Source organism: Perissodus microlepis, chromosome 7 (assembly GCF_051167445.1).
Source record: "Perissodus microlepis isolate ML-2025 ecotype Zambia chromosome 7, ASM5116744v1, whole genome shotgun sequence".
NCBI classification, from domain to species: Eukaryota; Metazoa; Chordata; class Actinopteri; order Cichliformes; family Cichlidae; genus Perissodus; species Perissodus microlepis.
This window is the reverse complement of record NC_140467.1, coordinates 8712934-8735522: the sequence shown is the minus strand read 5'-3', so window position 1 is coordinate 8735522 and position 22589 is coordinate 8712934. Positions and strand designations below refer to the sequence as shown.

The following is a 22589-nucleotide window of genomic DNA, read 5'->3' as shown; positions in this document are numbered from 1 at the left end:
TGTAGATCTAAGAGTAATTACTTAAATCCTCATTCAGAGTGTATTACTATAAAATGCGATTCACTGTGAAAGTAGTATAACATATAAACTACAATATACAGCATATTTTTTAACTTAAGGAGTAAGTTGCAGCCACACTAAAATTTAATTCCTTGAACTGAATGGAACCTCATATATTAATAAATGTATTTGTTTATTCAAACAATGTGAAACATTATTAATACTGTAAGGTTAGTATTGTGATAGAGTCGAGTATATTTAATTATACTCTTGTAGACATTATGACATTATGCTAGTACATTTATGGTGAACAAAAAGTACATCTAAAAGTTAATTTCAAGAATACTGTTATGTACTAAAACGGGGGGCAATATAATCCCAAGAAGCATTATTAGTATACGTACTAGGTAAGGTATACTTGGGAAATATAATTGAAGTATACTTATTTTTGTATGGCCAGCAACAAAAACTAATGGCTACATTTAGAGTAATGTTTAAAAATGACTTCATTTAGCAGGGTGTTCCTTTTTTCTCTTCTTATTCTTTCTCATACTGGACCTTCATTTGGTTTGTATACGGTGGTACTTTTTAAGACACCTCTGCCTAACTACAGTGAACTAACCTAATAATATGCTCTGGTCGTCATTTTACTCAAGTTAAGGTGTCACATCCATGAAACCTACACCACTAACCAGCATCAGTCCTACAACTTCACTCTCAAAATTAATAAATTCTGGGACAAGCAGAAACTGTATTTTTAGCGGTGCATTTTGTGGCAGGCCAGACTGCTATTAAATGCACTCTCCTAAACAAATAATTCCTTTGTAGCACCACTTCGTCTTGGTTCAGAAGAGATGTCCTGATATACGTGATAATGTAACACGGGTGTTTATGTTTGTTCATGTTTAGCGCGTTGGGTTGTGTTTTTAAAGCAATTGTTACGTTTTTAAAGCTTTGTAATGCGACAGGTGCAATAGCCGACACCACACCTTCACCTGACGTACAACGTGACGTATGACGCACACGTCGGGTATTCACTTTCAAAACAACAATGGGGATAGAAAATATTGCTCGAGGTGGTTAATGATCCTTTCGCTGGTTGCCAACCACCATTGAATAACAACAAGAAGAAACTATTGATCTGCTTCTCAAGTTTTGCACGTTTAAGCCGCAATTCAGACTTAAACAAAGCTGCAAAGCAGGAGAACAACATGACCATCAACTATTGATGAATAGACCGTTAACATGTGCAACTTAGAAGCAGTCAGAGGTAACTGGATGTTCAATCGGGTTAAATGCAAGGTTGATTGGATTATATCTGAAGATCGTATGCAATTAGTGATAACTCTGCTAGACTCCAAATTGCTCGTCCATGCGGAAGTATCTCAAAATTAAATGAAACCACTTAACACTTTTTCCCTAAAACGGACTGACATGGAACACATTAAAGTTGGATTGACACCAGCTAATCAGTCTGAAGGTAAGTGTTTTTTTCACTTATTCGAGAGAAGTCAGAAATGCGTTCTTAGTACTGTTTGTTTTGACTTTCAAGCTACCCTACCAGGATATTTTCATTCAAATGCTAAGACAAAATGTCAATATCTATGAATGTGGAGACTCAAAAGACTAGTTAGGTAATAGTTGCTAATGGATTTATGAGACTTGATAGAAACTTGGACGTTTGCAACAGGTGAATCGGTGAACTACCGAGGTTGCGCCCAAATGCTTAAAGCTGTTAGCTGGTCAGTGTTTTCAGGTGTGCTTGTACTACCTGTATGGTGCAGGGTGCTGACTAAGTCATGTTAAACCCATTAAAGAGTCGAGCTCAAATATCTTTTCATTTTTGTGCACTGCTCTCTTGTCGGCACACATTTTCTGTTTATTGAAGCCTTTTGTGAATAATTTTGATCATGTAAAAACTGGGAATTTGTCCCTATTGACAATACTAGGGCTGCTCGATTATGGCAAAAATGATAATCACGATTATTTTCACTGAAATTGAGATCTCGATTATTTGACGATATTTATTTAACAATAACAATGTATTGAATAATGACTTTAAAGATTGTCAAAAAATAATATAAAATAGTGTGCAAATACCGATAACAGTGCAAATGTTTGCAATATAAAAAATAAATGAAAAATGTAAACATCTATGTTTAGTGAACTTTGCAGTGTTGCTCTGTGGTGCAGCTACGACACTGTAGCAGAGTTTACACACTATGTCTACTTGATCCACGTCTGACTCCGCGAACCCATAATGTTTCCACACCACTGAAGTTTTTTTTTTACCTCTCTTTTCAACCAACGGCAGTCACTCTCCTCTCCAAATAACTTCTGCTTAGCTTTCCGAGCTTCCCTCGGGTCCTCTTATTGTTGTGACACGTGTTCGAAATGCAGAGAGGTGCGCTCGATTTGCCACACGGAGCAGCGCGAGAGTAAAGCACGAGGGAGGGGCTAATAATCGGCTCAGTCATTTTTAATGATCGTTGAAAGCCCAGATCGTAATCGTGATTAAAATTCGATTAATTGAGCAGCCCTAGACAATACTCTTACTTTTTGCATTGCATATGTCATTTAGGAAAGGTAATTGGTCACTGAACTTTTTGCAACTATGTGTATTTCTAAATTTTGTGGCTTCAGTGCACGCAAATATATATTGTTCAGTTTGCATGTTAAAAGCCACAAACATGTAGGTAACTATAGGCTTTCTTGTGGAACTGAGAACTGTCCTGCCACTTTCAGAACATTTTCTGCCTTCATTCACATATGCCTAGGAATCACAGAACAAGAAGGGAGACCACTAAGGAGGAGTTTTATAAGTTCACTGGTGACCTTGGCTGTCAAGTTCCTGGATGTGGGTATGCTGCACAAAACTTCACAGCTCTTTGTGCCCCTCTCAGATTTCATATCAAAGATGGGGGGGAAAGTATTATGTCCATTTGAAGGTTGCTCTAAATACTTCAGTGTCCGAACATCATTTTCCAGCCATATTTCTCGAAAACATAAGGAGACAGTTCAGCAGTCAAGGCAACAAGAAATTGGGGGATTTGCCATAATACAAGGACAGGACACAGTTAATCTATTAGAAGACAGTTGACTTTGTGTCATTTAAAAATGCAGGCTAAAATGCTCTTGCCAACCAGCACTATACAGAGCATCATAGAGGAATTTCGGGATCTTTGCAGCTGTAACAAAAGTAGACACTGAATGTAACACCATCTCTCTTTTTTTTAGATGGCAGACCAAAGAATTTGAATGACACCATTACTCTGGAGCTTGGGAATGATTTCCACTCCAACTGTCGCATGCAATCACAAGAGGAGACAGAGGCCACCAAGAGGACAGAAGTATGGTTAGAATTGTTGTGGAGGCCATGCAAGTTAACTGCAGAAACCCTAAACGTGCATCTTGTGAAGAGGTTGCTAAGATCATTGTAAACAGATACCCTCAAACATTTGCAGATTTTACTGAAAAGGGAGAAAGACTGGGTTGTGGACATTATTCACTACTAAGAAGCATCAAATCTAGAGTTGAACATGTTAATCGAGATAATACAACACATAGACTTCGTCAAACAAAGAGAACCAGGAATGAGGAAGACTGCAGTCCCAACAGTAATGCAACCTCACATAAAAAAGTTAGATGCCTTGTGGATAGCTATGGCTGTATAAATTGGCAGCCAGTTGAAGTTCCTGAGGGGGAAACGCCAGCTTCTTTAGAGGAAAAGAAACACATCTTGTTAACAATTTTTAATTCAGAAGGACCTGGAGCTGTGGAGAGACCTGATGTGGATGACTTCATGTGCCTCACATATATTTCTCAGCGGCAGCTTATTAACAGTTGTCCCTCACTTTCAGTAGCTGAAATTCAGGAGCAGTGGCCATTCTTGTTTACTCGGAAAGGTCTTTCGAACCACTTTTACAAACTCACAGGCATTGATATCAGTGAGCGCTTAGGTCAGGCCCTCATAACCAAAGGCAGAAGGATTGTTAACTATTTCTCCACCCAGAAGCTCAAATGGAACCTTGGTATAAGGACACTTATCCAGCAGATAGAAAGTGAGGGAGTTTTGACCAACAACAAGGTTGGCACAGCAGCCATACTTCTCATGATGAAGTATTACAAGGAAGATGAAGACTCCCTCTTTGTCTTAGCAGATGTAAGCTTTTTTCATACAGCTCTATGTTTAATGCTGTTTCTTGCTGTCCTGTTATATTTTTTTATTTGTTACATAAAATGTCTTGGTCCTTTTTCTGGCAGGAAACATCTACCAGGATGTCCCTTGAAGCAGAGAGCAACCTGCCCATCACCCCAAGGCTGATTATGCTTGGTAAGAAGTCATTTATGAAATAGAGCTGATTAGACCATATTAGAATTTCTGTTTGGCACAGGAGCTTTTCGTGGACACAGGTATCCAGTCTCTGTTTTGTTAGCTCAAATTTCTGTAATTTCCTTTATAAACCAAGGTTGTTGGACATGTGTCTCAGTGAATCCAGCAAAGTAACAATATCAAATTTCATATTACATATTACTGATCAACGTAGTAGTCTAGCTACACCAACAGCAGAAATACTGAAGTCAATACTGTAAAGTTTAACAGCAGCACAAACTATGAACTCCAAAATAACCATACAGTGGATTCATCTCTGGTAATTTAACTGGGCTGACTGTTTGTTAGGTGTGTTTAATGTGCAGAATAATTCCCAATTATGTACAATTATAATATGTTAAAACGGACTTATGTACATAAGGCCATTAATAATTAACAGTACGTAGCTATTTGCTTTATGACTATCTAGACAGTGTGAAGAAGTGATGTATTGAAATTATTTTATGTTGCATAATGACAACATGTTGCCCCTATACATTTAAGGACAAAGTTCAATGACCGCCACCTGCTGGATGGTGAGTGCAGAGGGGCGTGTAATTGTTGAGCTGGACAAAGAGAACACCTATGCTGATGCAATGTCAGTCTTCTTTGGTTCATTCTATGTATTGAACCTGGAATACCAGGAGTCAGCGTGTGCAAGGTTTTTTGTAAGGATAAACCCTGAAGAGGGAACAAAATGTACCTCCAAGTAGGGCTGGGCGATATATCGAGTTTTTTAAAAATATCGATATATTTTCATAAGAGATATAAGATGTGACAATATCGTTTATATCGATATAGTCTATGTTACGTTATAATTATACTTGTGGAGCCGCAGGTTTGCCTCTCTTTCGTCCACTTTTGTCTCTACGCAACGTTACTCGGCCTCGCCTCTCCTTCACTGAACACAACTCCCCCTCCCCCATAGCTTCACCTGCAGGCAATGACAAGATGAAAGCGGAAAATCTCCGTTAGCGAGTTACCGCGGATCGCCTCGTGCGTGGGGCTGGACGGCGTCAACGTGTTAGCGAGCTAACCGCGCTAACGAGCTAACCGCGCTAACGACATGCAGCCCGGAGGGGCTGCACGGCCTAAAATTCTTTCATTTTCTCAAAAATCGACAGTGCGCCTTATGTATGAATTCTGGTTGTGCTTACTGACCGCGAACCGATTTTATGTGGTACACAGCGCTCAGCAATCTGTCAAAAAAATGTTTTAATATGACTTTGCTAAGCTACGGAGCTGCACCGCTTGATGGATTGTCGGAGGATTACGGCTACCGAGGAGGAGCCTCGCGGAGTGATACGTACTATGCTTCAACGTAATATTACCGCACTGTGTGTGTATAAGGACCACAAATGGCACCTGTTCAGAGACGTGGTGCAGCTGTGAAATCTGTCTCTTTGTTATTATGCTCAGCGTCTATTAGTTTACATTTTGACTGCACAATTGTGAGCTTTTTGTTATGCACAAAAACAACATTGTTTTCTTTTATTTATGGACCATGATTATTTAATAAATGCTGATAATTTATTTTTGAGTAATTTCTTCATGTACATCTACGCTGTATGTAAATAAAAGTGCCCGTGTGACATCTGGGACACAGTGTGACTAAGAACTCTCTTTTTGTTCTTAACTTATGGCTTTAAAAAAAAATATATCGAGATATATATCGTATATCGCCATCCAGCTAAAAAATATCGAGATATGAATTTTGGGTCATATCGCCGAGCCCTACCTCCAAGGTTGGGACAAGCAGAAAGACTGGGACCACTGTGAAGCGAAAGGTTGTTCACATTAACCCTCATGTCACAAATTTCCTCCAGCGGCTTACTGAATTTGAGTGGAGAACTTCAAATTAGGTAACTGTTTTTGCCATTTTTAGTGAATTTCTTGTATAATTTAAGTGACCAATGTGTTGTTACCTGTGTCTCCACAGATTATCCATGGCCCATGCTTTCTGGACATTTACACAAGACGAACAACAATGAAGACAAGCTCTCTTGCCATCTTGCAAGACGCTGTCTCTGTCCAATAGGTTTTTTGAGTGCAACAGTTTTGATTTTTTTTCCTTCTTTTACCCGTTTGTTAAAAATTATTTCAGCTACTTACACTTTTATTGTCACACGTATTGGCTCACCCTACAAATCAATGAACTCAGTCCACAAAGCAAGATCAGGGTTCAGTGCAGGTCAGTCAAGTTCATTCACACCACACACGATCATCCATGTCCTTGTGGACCTGGCTTTGTGCATTGATTTGGTGGTGTGAGCCAGTATTTTGGACAAAGTGTATATAAAGGCAGAAGTGTGGGGCTTGATATTATATTCATTACAATTCAGTTTATTTGTATGGTGCCAACAAAATGAATGCCAAGGCACTTCACACTGTAGGTTTAAGACCCTACAAAATATAACTAAGAAAACCCAACACTTGAGCATATGTTGTCTGCCATGATATGGATATGACATAATATCGTTATTGTTTGTACAACCATCTGAGAAAATAATGTATTACATGGTTTAGTAAAAACAAATGCTTCCTCAATGAAAATGTTTTCAGTTCTTTTCAGTTTTTGATTTTGGAAATGTGTATTTCAGCAGGGAAAAAGCAGTGATAATAAATAAAGTGGTGTAAAGCACTATCTATCTATCTATCTATCTATCTATCTATCTATCTATCTATCTATCCATCCAATTTTTTTGGAACCCTCTAGTCTCTTACAGTATGTTACTGTTAACTGAAATTACGGTAAAATTACGACCTGTTAAACAGTAAATGACCGCCTGTTGGGACACGGTATCCTCTAGCAGAGATGAATATTTTTGGTACTGATGATGCGTGATAACGGTAAGTTACTGGTTAATATATTGCAGTTTATTACCTTGCAGCGGGCTTACAGTGACATACCGTGAATAAACGGTAGTATACCAATTTTTTAATCACAGTATGATGTTACTTTGTTGACGTAATTTACGACATAACGACATAACGACATAACGGTATCTCACTGGCGACAGTGACGCCAGTGAGTAAAAAAGGCTACGGTGCATTACCATAATTTGTCCAAGAGTATTATACCACACCAGCAAAAAACGGTATCATCCTACAGAACAGTAGCTACCGTAACACGGCGTCACGGTATGACGCTGGCAACAGTGACGCCAGTATGTTACCGTAAAGTGGCGATGAAAAGTCTAACAGTGAAGGATATAAAGGAACAACAAAAAGTTGTTCAGTTTAGTAGATGTCCTAATGCTTGCTGTACGATTACATGGCTTCTATGAATGATTTTCAGTGACACTGAAAGTGTTCATTTCTATGCACTTGGCTAATTCACTGGCAAAGAGAAAACACAAACTCCCACTGGCACTGCACCTCTGTTAAAATTTGTTTTTCTCAAATCCAACAAACAAATAAACAGTGGCATAGTCAGTTAGAATAGCCTCCTCATTTTAGTGTAATCAATATAAAGTACTTCAAGTAAAATTAAGAAAGTGTAAACATAAATGTTCCTACTGTAACAGGGTCATAAATCACATTGTTATAATTACACAAAATGTGTTCTAAACCCCCAAACTGCTCCTTTTATACCTGACTTTTAGGACCTCCAAGCCTGTAGTTGTGTTCATTATCAGTTAGAGCCCCTCCTCATTCTTTTCTTCTTCTTCTTTGGTGCAATCCCTTTTGCCTCTCCCCTTTTCTACAATTCCCCTGTGGGAGAGGTGGTTGTCATTTCTTTCCAACACCTTAAAACACACATAATTCATATTTAGCCACCCCGATGTTTATGATTGCGATTTTAGTTCAATTATTGTCATTATTAAGCCTGCTTTTGTTAGATGTTATAAGTGTGTAGTATGTGTGTATCATAAATGTGTTTTAGGCGCCATAAATGCTAGCATGAATATATACTCCTTGCTAGCTTGGAAGTTGTGGTGGGTTGAGCTAACCCTCTTCCCCACTGTTTGTATTTGGTCGTAGGAGCTGGAGTGGGCAAATTATTTACTTGGAGGTCTTTCTTTCTTTTACCTTTTTTATCAGGTATGTTGGATTTCATGTTGTTGTTTTTGTTTTATCTTATGTCAAATATGTTACGTGTAAATGCATACTTTATGTTTAATGTAAAAATAAATGCCAGCCCTTTTCTACAATTCCCCTGTGGGAGAGGAGCTGGAGTGGGCAAATGATTTACTTGGAGGTCTTTCTTTCTTTTACCTTTTCTATCAGACACAACGCAGAATCATACCGGTTACACTACTTTAATTAAAAGGTAAGAGTAATAATGCATGGCCTTTTCTGTTTGGGCGTCTGCAAATAAAAATTTTGCTTTCAACTAAATGAAAAGTTAGATACCCGCTCTTTAACTTACCTGCTCACAATAGACAGAGTATATTCATTTTAAGGGATTGCAAGAAAGAATAAGCTTCATGGTACTACTGTGGGCAATTGAAAACAACCCACACTTGAAAAAGTTTTAAAACTCAGTTTTATGTTGAATAAGACACAAGCAAAGAGTAACTAGACCTTTTTCTCCCACATTCCTGCCAAATAATATCAGTGAATACACTCAGAAATCATATTATTCATCGCACTCAATGAATTCAGATATGCGCCACAGTCAATTACAAATAAAAACTTCATTTCCCAGAAACCTTCAGCGAACGTGACGTAGGAATCTACTGCCAGCAACGACCAATGAGATTTGTGTGTGAACTCGCTCTCGAATTTTGATTGGACGTCGAATTCTTCATCTCGGCTCGTCAATCCACTGGTACATTGTCTGCGTAACGAGTTTACAGCAATCTGAATATATTACGGTTACGCTGTCAGCCGCCTCCCATGCGGTTCATAATATCCAGTTATGGTCGGCTCTTCCGGTTAAGCAGCTTTAGCGGCGGACTGCGTGTGCCAGCGAGCTCCTCCTGTCGCCTCAGACCGACATTTCACCCTGCTATTCCTTCACTCTCCGCCCGGAAATTCAACATGCAGCCCAGCCGAAGTGTAGCAAGCAGTTGCGGCGAAGCAGGTTTAGGCAAAGAAAATAGTTCAGGGCCGGAGAATTACAGCACCAGCATTGCCACAGTCACTACAGAAGAAACAGATACTCCGGTTGTGAAGAAGCAAGTGGAGAGCACGCTTGTTCTAAACCAGAGACACCTAAGGACTCATAGTCCGCTATTAGGGGCCAACTGTGATGACGACTCGGAGGCAGAGTCCTTCCGGGATGGGAGAAGCGAAGAGGTCGACCGGGACACCAGGGATAGGGCCATAAATTGGTGCCGAGACTTTCTGTCGGGGTCGTGGAAGACCATTGAAGATGCTGATTTTCAAATCAGCATTGTCAGGTAAAATTCTTAAAAGTTATAGCAGTACGGTGGATAATAAAACACAATAATGTCTTCATTTAAATGATAGGGTATTATTATTAGTCGTTTTTTAAAACATACTAATCTGTAGGGACCAGTATGTTTGTGTTCATGGTTTCAAGTAAAGCGACTGTAAGATCCAAGATCCTTGATGGTTTCTGCTACGTTGGATCAGCTGCAGGGACACCCACCTCTCCTTAGTGTTTACTTATCTCGCTGTCAGACAACTTATGACGCTGTGGGTGTTGGAAAAGTGGCAGGTCAGCTGTGGGCTTATTCTGAGCTGACATTTGTTTGTTTGTTTTCCTCCCACACTGGTTTGCAGGTTCAAAATGATAGCATACCCAGTGTTTTCTACGTTCATCCAACAGCCTTGACCTCCAAATTATCAACATTACTGTAATTCACTTCAGTTTTATTTATATAGGCTCAAGGTGCTTTATATTGTAAGGTCAAGACACTACAATAATACTGAAGAAACCCCAATAATCAGAACGATCCCCTTTGAGCAAACACTTGGCAACAGTGGGAAGGAAAACCTCCCTTTTAAGAGGAAGAAACCTCCAGCAGCCGTTTGCTGCGACCCGTTGGTGGTAAAGATGGGACTTTAGACACAGTAACTTAACTATGTGGAGTGGTGTGTAAGCTCATCGTGAGTGAAGAAGAAACAAAAGGAAAATGAACCTGGGTCATCTTTTCATGTGATTTTATTTAAAAATTAAGGCTATTCTCAGTGTGAGAGGTTTACACCGACTGAAACAGTCCAAATTTGAAGGGACACGTGCGTTAAAAGATGGTCGAGGAAGATTATGTAAACACCAACCAACTACAGTAGGGAGTCTCTCCGGCTGATCTAAAGAAGCTTGTGCTGTTTACTGTTTTTAATGCTTAAGATATAATAAAAAGACATCTACTTAAAACGAGTCATACAGTGATTTCATCGTAAATTTGCACCCAACAATCATCGATTTACCCTTAAGAGTAGCTTTGAATGGCCTTGTCTTTTGGCTTACATTTTATATGGTTTCCAATCTTGATTAGAGAGAGAGATTTCTAGCTTGGCCTAGCTGTTATAACACTGTTGTTTTTGTTTGCAGCGGTGGACTGAGTAATCTGCTGTACCTGTGTAGTTTGCCCGACCACGTGCAATGTGTGGAAGACGAACCTCGCCAGGTGCTCCTCAGGGTTTATGGTGCCATCTTACAGGTTAGTCTGTCGAGTATGTCAAGAAGTTGCATCTAATGTCTGTGGCTGAGAGTATCATTCGGGTATTTTAAAGAGAATATTGCACCACTTTATTGATGTCAGTATATGCTATAAATGCCATTAATTCTCACATAAGTGTGTCTTCCATCACATGTGTCTCTGTGGTATAGGGAGTGGACTCTTTGGTACTAGAGAGTGTGATGTTTGCCATCCTGGCTGAACGAGCTTTAGGCCCAAAACTTTATGGCATCTTCCCCCAGGGACGCTTGGAACAGTACCTTCCGGTATGATGTACCCCAGTGTTTACACACAGTATATTCATACACACAGTGAGTTTATGCTGCTTTCTGCTGCAGTCATTCCCATCAGTTTGTTTTGTTTGTCTTTGAAACCATGTGATAAGAGATTTTGCTGTGTTTCTGTTTTCCCAGAATACTCGCATGCGCACCAGTCAGCTTTCGGACCCAGCCATCTCCGCTGAGATTGCCACGAAGCTGGCCCGTTTCCATAACATGGTTATGCCCTTTAACAAAAAGCCTAAGTGGCTGTTTGGGACCATCGATAAGTAAGTACATGTGAATGTTATCTCTCTACTGCTCAAACTGTAACTTAGTCACAGTTAAAGATACTCTGTCTGTGGTGTTTTTTTAGATACATGGAACAAGTGATGAATATTAGTTTTGTTCGTGAGGCACATGTGAAGAAGTACAAGAAGCTGATGAAACTGGACCTTCCTGCTGAACTAAGAAGCCTCCGGTGAGTTGGAACGCAGGCTCTAGATTCTGTATACTGTCTTTTTGGACACAGTTTAAACAAAGCCTTAGATCGAGAAGAAGACAAATCAGTCAGTCCCCTCCTGACTCTCACACTAGTGTCAGGAAGAGAGTACAAACAGTACAAAGCTCCTGCTTTAATATGTTTCTGTGAACAATGATGTAATTTGCATTGCTCTAGCCAACTGCTAGATCTCTTATCAGAGCCGTCTCATATAGGGCTGCCACAAACGATTATTTTGATAGTCGACTAGTCACCGATTATTTTTGCGATTAGTCGACTAATCAGATCATCATCCATTGGACGTAAAAGTACAGCTTATTGCACCAGCATGCATCTGCTCTTATACGGTATGTGCTAACTAAAAATAAAGACAAGATGATAGTTTATTAAATTTTAATGAAATTTGCAGATTGTTTCGGTGAAGTTTAATAAACTCCTTGCTATCTAAAATATAACAGGACACTGGAGTATATTCTCGATCATCTCACACTTCTGATAATCAGTTGTCTTCTTGATGTTTATTCAGCTGTGTAAAAACTATAACTTTAATCTCAGCCAAACCGATTTACTCAGGAACAAATAAAATACTAAAAAAAAGCCAAACAATAACATTTTGAAGTTATCTAAGTGACTTATATATGTTTAACCTGAGTAGCGAAAGATGGCAGTGGGTTTGAAAACGATTTGCCGGGAGTCCGGTGTTCTCACGGCTCTAGTGAGCCTTGCCCCCGGCTAACTATCGAGCTAGTGGGTAACAGACGTCTCCGAAAACGTCGGAGTGCTTTTGAAAATATGTGCTGTCTTGATAAACTGAGCAGATATTTGAGGTTTACACAGCTACATTCTCACCTGAAAATATGTTAAACGTTTATTTTGTGACCCAGAAAGAATAATAAGAGTAATATTAAAACTAACTAGCTGCCGCCATTGTTGGAAACTGAGCTGGGCCGCGCTATGAATTCTGGGACACAGCTTCTTCTTCTTCGGGGTTTAACGGCAGCTGGCATCCTTGTACATGCAGTGCTGCCATCTTCTGTTTCAGTCCGTTATTACACTCTTAAATCCTACTACTTATTCCTGCTCTTTTGTGATCTCACAAAGCTTCAAACGACGTGTCGACTATTAAATCAGTCGTCGACGATTTTGATAGTCGACGTAATCGTGACTAGTCGACTAATCGTGGCAGCCCTAGTCTCATATTACATGCTTGAATTTTCATACAGGAACGCCAACAAAAACTTCACAAAGTGGGTATGAGTCACGCATTGGAGAGAGATTTAGCAGCTAAACAGTTTGTGCTGACTTTCTGTTTGCTGGTGAGGTCATAAGGTAACCATGCCAACATCAAGATTTTGAAAATGAGTTTTGATAAATCAATAAAGTTTTAGGTCATTGTATAAATCAATGATTGTCAGTGTTGTTAGAGACATTTAGAAAACTGTCATGTATCCTCACCACCAGACAAGTAAGGTTACCACTAAAATGAGTCTTTATGTGAAAAAGTTTGCTGCATTATTCAAAGCTGGAAGGATTGTCGCTCTGCTTACGTTACTTACATGAATGTAATCTTTGGAATTCATGCTTCCATCTGATAGGTGACCTTTGTCCCAGTGCTTCCACAAGTTCACTTGCTGAGTTGTCCGGGTAGTTTGACCTTAGAACAGCTAGAGAATCAGACCACTGTTTATTGTCTGTGTTTATCTATGAACAAATGTTATCTTGTTTATATGTACTGGTCTCACATATGTAGTTGCTGTCTGCTGCAATGAACTTGAGCCTTCAGATTTATCTGAGTTGAAAGCGTATCTGTCACAGCATGTTGCGTATTTGACTGCAGGGTACTGTTATCTTAGCTTGTTCTAGGCAGTTTGGCCTTCTCTCTATGGTCAGGAATTACTAGTGATCAAAGTGTCAGTTATATAATCGACTGCTTTTGTCACTGACGTTATTTTGGAGTTTTCGCTTTCGTACAAGAGTATTGATTTGTAAATTTTTACTTGGTTTGAATGGCTTAGTGTATATCACATTTAATATCTTTACATATCCTGGCTGAATAGCAGAAATAATTGTGCTAAATCGTAGTATTAGTAACCCCTGACTTTTGTACAGTGCTCTATCCATGCTGTCAACAAATAAGAGTGGACCTGTAATAACTGTTGATTAGTTCAGTTTATCTTACGGTGCAATATTGACACAGTTTATTCACTTATTGTGTGCTATTGTTTAAGTTTAATTCTGGTAGATTAGGATGTCTGCACTTTTCTCATGGAAGTTCTAAATTGTAGTGTTATATTGCATAAAATGCACTACCTGCATATCCATCACTAAGATTTGTGTGTTCAAGTTTCTCTCTTTTTCTTTCATCACCTACTTTGTTTTTCTTGCCTCATGTCTCCACAACAGTGCTTTGCTCGCAGCAACTCCCTCGCCAGTGGTGTTTTGCCACAATGACGTCCAAGAAGGTAAAATCTTCCATCCATCCATCCAGTCATAGCTCCGCCTATCATTACGCCTCTGGTGTGGTCGGATAGATCCCACCCTCTGGTTTCACTGTCACAATTCTTACGAAAGCTGTGCATTATATAAGTCAAGAGCAAGCTGGGTTGTAGTTTTTAATAGGGACAGCTCATGTTCAGCTATAGTCATAGCTCTGCAGCTATAAAAGCATTTTCAGGGTTTGATATACATAAGCTGACAGCTGATAAACTTGCGTCACAAAAACTGTTCCATGTCATCTTAAAGGTGTGACATCGGCGCTCTGTGCAGACCAGTTGAGTTCTTCTACACCAAACTGTGAAAATTTCAGTTCATCTCTTTAGGACAGTCTTTGCAAAGCCAACAAAAAAAGCTTGTGCCAAGACGCTAGAGGCACAATTTACTGTAAATTATCAATGTATGCTTTAATGTTTTCAGTATTAGAATTAAGGGCAAAAAGGACATTTGGATTCTTTTTTCTTTTTTTTTGCATTATACAATGAAGATTTATCATTTAATTCTGATTCAAACTATAAGTTATTTCACATTAAAGTTTTTTATAATGTCAAAAGAAATGTGATATTGGAAGACCAGTCTGGCAGTAAATGCTACTACTTCATTTTGTTAAGCTAAAGCCTCACTTCTTGTTTTGTTGCTGCAGGCAACATCCTCATGCTGGAAGACGGAAAGCATTCCTCAGCGGAAAAACTCATGCTCATAGACTTTGAATACAGCAGTTACAACTACAGGTAATGTGTAAGGGGAACGTTGTCTTGATTTAGCAATCAAATAATTGTGCCACCTGTACGTGAAGGTAAATAACACAATGTGTTCCTTTTTGTAGGGGTTTTGACTTTGGCAACCATTTCTGTGAGTGGATGTACGACTACACCTACAATGAGTGGCCTTTCTACAAAGCCACACCAGAGAACTATCCAACCAGAGAGCAGCAGGTCAGTCTGAAAAAACACTAGCGCCAAATAAAGAGTATTCACATTGAGCTGCATTTTTAACACTGCTTAAATTACTTACTCCTGACATGCTGCATTGTAATTATGAATATAGAAGTTGTAATAATATAGAAGGTAAGTTGATGTACCGTAAAGGAAAACCGTGCAGAAAACTTGGATTTGAAACATTTACTTGGAGATATGTATACGCACACACGTTGATTTTTGACAGCAAGTCCTGGATTCACTTTTAATTTAATTAATGACACAAATATTGTGCTGTGTTTTGTCTTGATTTAATACTCGCACAGCTTCACTATATTTGTTTTTCTTTCTCTTCAGTACATTTAGGATCTGATTCCTTATTTATTGTTTTGATATAAAGCTAGTTAGAAAATTTTCTACTAATCTTTCCTTGGAAAAATAAAACTGGGCTGATGTTCAAACCAAAACTTTGAAGTCATCTCCCTTGATGGGATAGACTGGTTATGCAGTGCCATCTAATGGTGAAACTTCATACATTTTTATGTTTAATAGCGAGATCAAATGCTGCACATGCAGTCAAATCAAATCAGTTAAATCAGAAACAGCTGGAAGTTTAGCCACACTCACTAACTTGTAACTTTTTTTTAATTTCAGCTTCTTTTTATTAGAAGTTATTTGGCAGAACAGCACAAAGACACTAACGTTGCTGTGGACCAGACACAAATTGAAGAAGATTTAATAATTGAAGCAAACAGGTAAAACAGCCTTAAATAGATTTTACAGCAGTGCTGACGATCAATTGGAACAACTTACAGCAGATCAACAGATCACTGGATTTTTGTGTTTGTTTGTTTTTTAAATTGTAGATATGCATTAGCATCACACTTCCTCTGGGGGGTCTGGTCCATCATACAAGCTAAGATATCCAAGATTGAGTTTGGATACATGGTAAGGAGTGTTTGATTCTTATTACTGTTGTTATTATTCTCTTTTAGTGTAGCACAAGTCACACATTTATATTTTTTGTAATAAACCATATTGTCTTGCAGGACTACGCCCAGTGTCGTTTTGATGCCTACTTCAAGCAAAAGAAGCTCTTCAGCTGAGATCCAGCTTGTTAATCAAAATGTACTCTCATTTGTCTGTCGTTATCATTCTTCAAGCTTGCCCCCTACATTGTGTTGGAACTATGCCTGTCTGCTTAAGGTGAAATGACAAAAAAAGACCCTCTGCACCTCAGGCATTCTATTTTACTCATGAATACCCTTATTGTGAAATGTTGTCATCATTTTGGGGGCCACAGTTGATTCACAGCTGGTTTTCTTTCATATAAACACTTGTTAGATGCACTTCCCTTCCTTGGACCATTATTAGACACTGTTATCATGGGACGCATTTCTGTAAAAGATCTACCTCACCCTTGTGATGTTCATAGGGTGCATAGTTTTCATCGTAAAGGGCTGATTGTGACTATTCAGTGAGGGAATAACTGAGACCCTTATTACCTAATCACTCCATGCTTCATAACTTTTTCCTTAAACAATTTAAAAATATTCCACTCCAGTTATTCTTTAACTGTTACATTACAAACTTGCCTACATTTAGCAAATTGTTATGTAAGGGCTTTTTTTAAAATATACAGTTTGCATAAATTTTCATCACTGTAGAAAAAAATACTGTCAGTTTAACTATTAGAAAGTGTAAAGCTGTTTTTACACATGAACTGGAGCGCTGATCTGTTTTGGACATTCAAAGCAGAAAGTTTACGTGGTGTCCTATCGCACTGATGTGAGAATTGCGCAAGTGGTAGTGGTGTATAGCAACTCCTGCATGCTTTATCCAGACAGCACCCTCTCCTTACTTGCACAAAGCCTTTCCCATAATGAGAACACATCTGAAACAGGCTCTCTTATGTACTGCATCAGCATTTTGCAACTTAAAGCAACATGCAGAGTTCATGTATGAAAAATGGCTTACAGCATTTATGTCAGTCTTTTTTTGTGTGTCCTTGTCACTAATTAAGATAACTGTTATTAGAGTGCATTTCTGCTGCACTAACTACCTGCCCATTTGACTCTGTTTTGTTTCCACTTCTTTAAAATTACTTCTATACCTGCTGCTTCAAATATGTGACATTCTTACCAAATATACCAATCTTTTAGAAAATATTTAAAAAATTGGAATATTTGTGCACGTTTCACCAATAATAAAAACGTGTTACAGTCAATTACTGTAGCCCATTTGAATGTGAAGTGCTTTTTTTGACATGCTTTTATTTATTTTGACTTTGTTCTATATTTGAATAAATGTACATCAATTTGACATCAAATAAAGAAAGAAGTCCAGACGCTTTTCTTTGCAAGCTCCTTTGACTACGATGACCTGGATGACTGAGAACCTTCACAGAGACATCAAATAAAGTTTCCAAAACAATGTTTTACACAAAGACGAAACTTGAAGGTTTACTCATTAACTACCTGTGACTGTTTTTGTTTTTATTTTTAAGGAACATCTTTTCTGTAATTTTATTCTGTTAAACAAATTCAGTTTAAATGCGAATAAACACATGTGCTTAAAAGCTCGTCTTACATCTGATGCTAAAGATTTATTTCATGTCTAGATAAGTTTTACAGAGATGTGAAGGTAAGCTAACTACAAAGTAATTTGAGTGACCGATGATGTTCAGACTGAACACTATCCCACCTCTGTGATCCAAGAATAGACCAGGCAAAAAGACTTACACTGCTCTAAGATTAAGAGACCCTTCTGAGTCCACCCGGTCTGCTGCAGGGCAAGAAACGTTTTCTAGCATTTTATTCGCCGTGCTTATTAGAGCGCCAAGCAGTACGAAATCGGACCCTGACGTTTTGGTGTTTACTTCGTTAAAGGTCACGTGACTGTGAGAGCCGAGGCAGGGAAATGGAGAGCAGCTGACAGCACATGGACTAAAATGCTTCTATTTTTCCATTGTGCAGTGGTTGTTGGAATTCTTCAGCGGGCCTGGCTTACCTTATATGGAGGACCTGCATTTCATTTCTGAATTACAGTGAGGTGCAACTTTGATCCAGACAGCGCTCTGTCATTCAGATGAATAATCTCAGGCAATACGTTATGATACTTTTTGAGTGGGTAAGCTTTTGGCTGAAATGCATTCTTAGAAGGATTTTGGATGCTTTTCCAGTAGTCAACAACTGGATAGGGTCCTCAGCTGTCACAGACAGAGCATTATGCCAAACAGACTCAGAGGAATGGAAGACTAATGAAGCGCTCCGCACATATCTCCTTGGAGATGGTGATGAAACCAAGGTTACAGTCCAAACCAGCCCACATGCCTTTCTTGTGAGTATTAAGCAACGTGTGAGATTTCCAGTCATACTGGTTAACAGAAGGCCGTTTAAAAAACTTGGTTTAATAATTTATTTCAAAGGTGAACCTACAAAGACTTTCAGAGTGCAGTGAGTACTTCCGAGCTTTGTCCCAGTCCAGCATGAGAGAGACCTCTGAGAGCCTCATCCACATGGATCACGTGTCCTCTTCCATCTTCCACAATCTGCTTGAGTTTTCCTTCAATAATAATTTCAAAGTTCCCCAAAACGAGTTGGGAGCACATATCAAGGTACATCTTAATATATAAACCTCCTTGGCTAGTAATTCAAATTCCTAGGAGTCACATCACGATTTCTTATATTTCTCTTTCTGTCTCTGGAGGTAAGCAACTATCTTCTAGCAGATGCCTTCCTCTCAAAGTGCCTGTCAGTCCTGACAGATGAGCTCAGCCCATCTAACTGTTTGTCATACCTGAGTCTTGCTCATGAGATCTTTTGTGTGGAACTGAAGATGACAGTACTGACTTACTTGAGTAGAAACCTGCTGGAGCTCCCAGACATCATCAGGTAAGCAAAGTTTTAATTCCCCAATTTTAAATGTTTGTCTTTTTTTCACTAAAATCGATTTATACCTCAGGTGCCTGAATGAAGAGGAGAGGGAAGAAGCTGTCCACTTGAGGACTCGAGGAGACCGACACCTCTGCACCCTACGGAAAGAGAACCTGAGTTCTTGGAAGGATCCAGAAACAGAACATGCACGACACATATTCACCCTGCAAGGATCAGAGGACAGTGGAGATTGGTGTCCAGTTACAGAGCTTCCCTTTCGGGCTGATAAGTGGTGTATTACAACAGTGGTGCTTTACAACTACTTGTATGTCATAGGAGGTTACAGGGAGCGTATGAAGAGAGGCTGGGAGTTCAGCATGGCTTCCTTTCGATACAATCCCTTTACTCATACGTGGGTCACCACATCTCCTCTGATAAAAGTAAGCAGTCTCCCAGTTTGTGTCTCAAGCGGGTGGCCAGTCTGCCTGTCTGTCTTAGTCCCAGCGAATTCCTCTTGCCTTGTCTTTTTCCATCGTTTATATAACACTAATGAAAAGTGTCGCCATCTGTCATATCCACAGCACAGAAGGCACTTCAGTGCAGTGGCCTGTGAAGGCTGTATTTATGCAGTGGGAGGCTGGTACTTGGACTCTCTAGTAACTCCAGACTCCAGCACAGCTCTCTACACAGCTGTAGAGTGCTATGACCCATGGAAAGATAAGTGGAGGTTTGTTTCCTTTTTGTTAGTTCAAAACAGCTAACAGCTTTCTGCAGCACTTGATGCTTTCTAATTGTTTCTCTTCCAAAAAAAAGCTTCCTTTAGTTATTGGTATAATCTCTGCCTCAGGTTTGTGTCCTCATTGCCACTCACTGACTTCCAGTTCACCATGTCTTTGTCCCATGATGTTCCTCTTGCTACGACCCTTGGACAGTGTATCTATGTGCTGGGGAGCATCCAGAGGACTGGAGAGAAGTTGTTACTGCAGTACAACACAAAGAAAGGTGCATACATCTGGAAAAAAGCAACCAAGCTCAGCAAAAGAAACCTGGTTTTATTTCCAGTACAGAAAGCTCACTCTTATGTGTGCTGTTGTCTGGAAAATGCCTTCGGTATAGTTCACCGGCTCTAGATTTACATTTACAAGCTGTACACTGATTCATAAATGGTTCTTTTGAATTCTTTCTTTCTCTATTAGATGTATGGTCTGAACTGCTTCCCACCCTTACCAGAGCCAGCGTAGATCTCCCTACACTTTACTTCCTGGGGGCCACGGACAGGCTGCTTGTGATTGGTGGCAACAACTCAGAGAATGTGGTAACCTCGTTCTGTGCGGAGTCACAGAAATGGGGGCCGGTAAACAATCAACAAACCCACACTCATATTAGAAGAGCTCTGGATTATCTGGATGCCTAAATAACATATTCATTCAAAGTAATTTTTCACTCCAATTAAAATGTTGATAATGCTCTTTTCCCCCCAGGTGTACAGCGCTGAGAAAGTGGCATTTGCAGGTCAGGGGACAGTGGCTGGTGATCAGATCCTGATGATGCCAAGTGTTGAGCACAACACTGTTGTTAGCATGGACCTCCAAACACTCTCCCTCAAAGCTTTCCCTCCTCTACCCATCTTCACTCGCTATGAAGCTACCTTTTATCTTCATTTCTAATGCTATGGTTAGCATCTTTGCACACATACAGGGAGTGCAGAATTATTAGGCAAATGAGTATTTTGTCCACATCATCCTCTTCATGCATGTTGTCTTACTCCAAGCTGTATAGGCTCGAAAGCCTACTACCAATTAAGCATATTAGGTGATGTGCATCTCTGTAATGAGAAGGGGTGTGGTCTAATGACATCAACACCCTATATCAGGTGTGCATAATTATTAGGCAACGTCCTTTCCTTTGGCAAAATGGGTCAAAAGAAGGACTTGACAGGCTCAGAAAAGTCAAAAATAGTGAGATATCTTGCAGAGGGATGCAGCAGTCTCAAAATTGCAAAGCTTCTGAAGCGTGATCATCGAACAATCAAGCGTTTCATTCAAAATAGTCAACAGGGTCGCAAGAAGCGTGTGGAAAAACCAAGGCGCAAAATAACTGCCCATGAACTGAGAAAAGTCAAGCGTGCAGCTGCCAACATGCCACTTGTCACCAGTTTGGCCATATTTCAGAGCTGCAACATCACTGGAGTGCCCAAAAGCACAAGGTGTGCAATACTCAGAGACATGGCCAAGGTAAGAAAGGCTGAAAGACGACCACCACTGAACAAGACACACAAGCTGAAACGTCAAGACTGGGCCAAGAAATATCTCAAGACTGATTTTTCTAAGGTTTTATGGACTGATGAAATGAGAGTGAGTCTTGATGGGCCAGATGGATGGGCCCGTGGCTGGATTGGTAAAGGGCAGAGAGCTCCAGTCCGACTCAGACGCCAGCAAGGTGGAGGTGGAGTACTGGTTTGGGCTGGTATCATCAAAGATGAGCTTGTGGGGCTTTTCGGGTTGAGGATGGAGTCAAGCTCAACTCCCAGTCCTACTGCCAGTTTCTGGAAGACACCTTCTTCAAGCAGTGGTACAGGAAGAAGTCTGCATCCTTCAAGAAAAACATGATTTTCATGCAGGACAATGCTCCATCACACGCGTCCAAGTACTCCACAGCGTGGCTGGCAAGAAAGGGTATAAAAGAAGAAAAACTAATGACATGGCCACCTTGTTCACCTGATCTGGACCCCATTGAGAACCTGTGGTCCATCATCAAATGTGAGATTTACAAGGAGGGAAAACAGTACACCTCTCTGAACAGTGTCTGGGAGGCTGTGGTTGCTGCTGCACGCAATGTTGATGGTGAACAGATCAAAACACTGACAGAATCCATGGATGGCAGGCTTTTGAGTGTCCTTGCAAAGAAAGGTGGCTATATTGGTCGCTGATTTGTTTTTGTTTTGTTTTTGAATGTCAGAAATGTATATTTGTGACTGTGGAGATGTTATATTGGTTTCACTGGTAAAAATAAATAATTGAAATGGGTATATATTTGTTTTTTGTTAAGTTGCCTAATAATTATGCACAGTAATAGTCACCTGCACACACAGATATCCCCCTAAAATAGCTAAAACTAAAAACAAACTAAAAACTACTTCCAAAAACATTCAGCTTTGATATTAATGAGTTTTTTGGGTTCATTGAGAACATGGTTGTTGTTCAATAATAAAATTATTCCTCAAAAATACAACTTGCCTAATAATTCTGCACTCCCTGTATGTTGTGTGCAGGTTCTTTTGGGCTGAATGTAGTTTGCAATAGCCCAAGTACTTCTAGATCACTTCCCAGTCCTTATGTTGTCCAGTGTTCATATTTATAAGGAAATTATAAAGAGATTATATACATATATGTATATATAGAGGGAGAGAGATTCAAAATTTCTGTTAATTTGTCTTAGTCTCCAAAAAGTATCCTAAAATATAATACCAGTTTACCCCGCTATGTTGAATGTTTGATTTGTTTACATTAAAATAATGCAGTATATACAATGCAATACATTTCTTGCCTTGATTAACACCTTCAAGTCCTACTAACCATTC

At 39.5% G+C, this 22589-nt stretch overlaps 3 protein-coding genes across 4 annotated transcripts; all 3 read left to right on the top strand.

Moving 5' to 3' along the window:
* Window positions 1-200: 200 nt before the first annotated feature.
* LOC146382508 (uncharacterized) lies at window positions 201-7016 on the top strand. Of its 2 annotated transcripts, XM_084933190.1 has the most exons (3): window positions 201-4162; window positions 4264-4333; window positions 6312-7016. In XM_084933190.1, exons 1-3 carry the CDS (start codon window positions 3353-3355, stop codon window positions 6641-6643), a joined length of 1212 nt encoding a protein of 403 aa, XP_084789316.1. In that variant the 5' UTR covers window positions 201-3352; the 3' UTR covers window positions 6644-7016. The 2 variants fall into 2 exon arrangements, with proteins under 2 accessions (XP_084789316.1, XP_084789317.1); XM_084933191.1 differs by lacking the exon at window positions 6312-7016 and having other exon boundaries at window positions 4264-4748.
* Window positions 7017-8905: 1889 nt separating this feature from the next.
* Window positions 8906-17724, top strand: chkb (choline kinase beta). Its single transcript, XM_084933188.1, has 11 exons — window positions 8906-9720; window positions 10839-10947; window positions 11118-11231; window positions 11379-11512; window positions 11599-11703; window positions 14128-14186; window positions 14861-14948; window positions 15044-15152; window positions 15789-15889; window positions 16001-16082; window positions 16184-17724. The coding sequence occupies exons 1-11, from the start codon at window positions 9215-9217 to the stop codon at window positions 16238-16240; spliced, it is 1464 nt and encodes a 487-aa protein (XP_084789314.1). The 5' UTR covers window positions 8906-9214; the 3' UTR covers window positions 16241-17724.
* A 330-nt stretch (window positions 17725-18054) lies between these two features.
* Window positions 18055-22483, top strand: LOC146382506 (kelch-like protein 23). Its single transcript, XM_084933183.1, has 8 exons — window positions 18055-18473; window positions 18562-18750; window positions 18843-19027; window positions 19098-19449; window positions 19591-19736; window positions 19857-20011; window positions 20206-20363; window positions 20491-22483. Exons 1-8 carry the CDS (start codon window positions 18222-18224, stop codon window positions 20674-20676), a joined length of 1623 nt encoding a protein of 540 aa, XP_084789309.1. The 5' UTR covers window positions 18055-18221; the 3' UTR covers window positions 20677-22483.
* The last annotated feature ends 106 nt before the right edge of the window (window positions 22484-22589 follow it).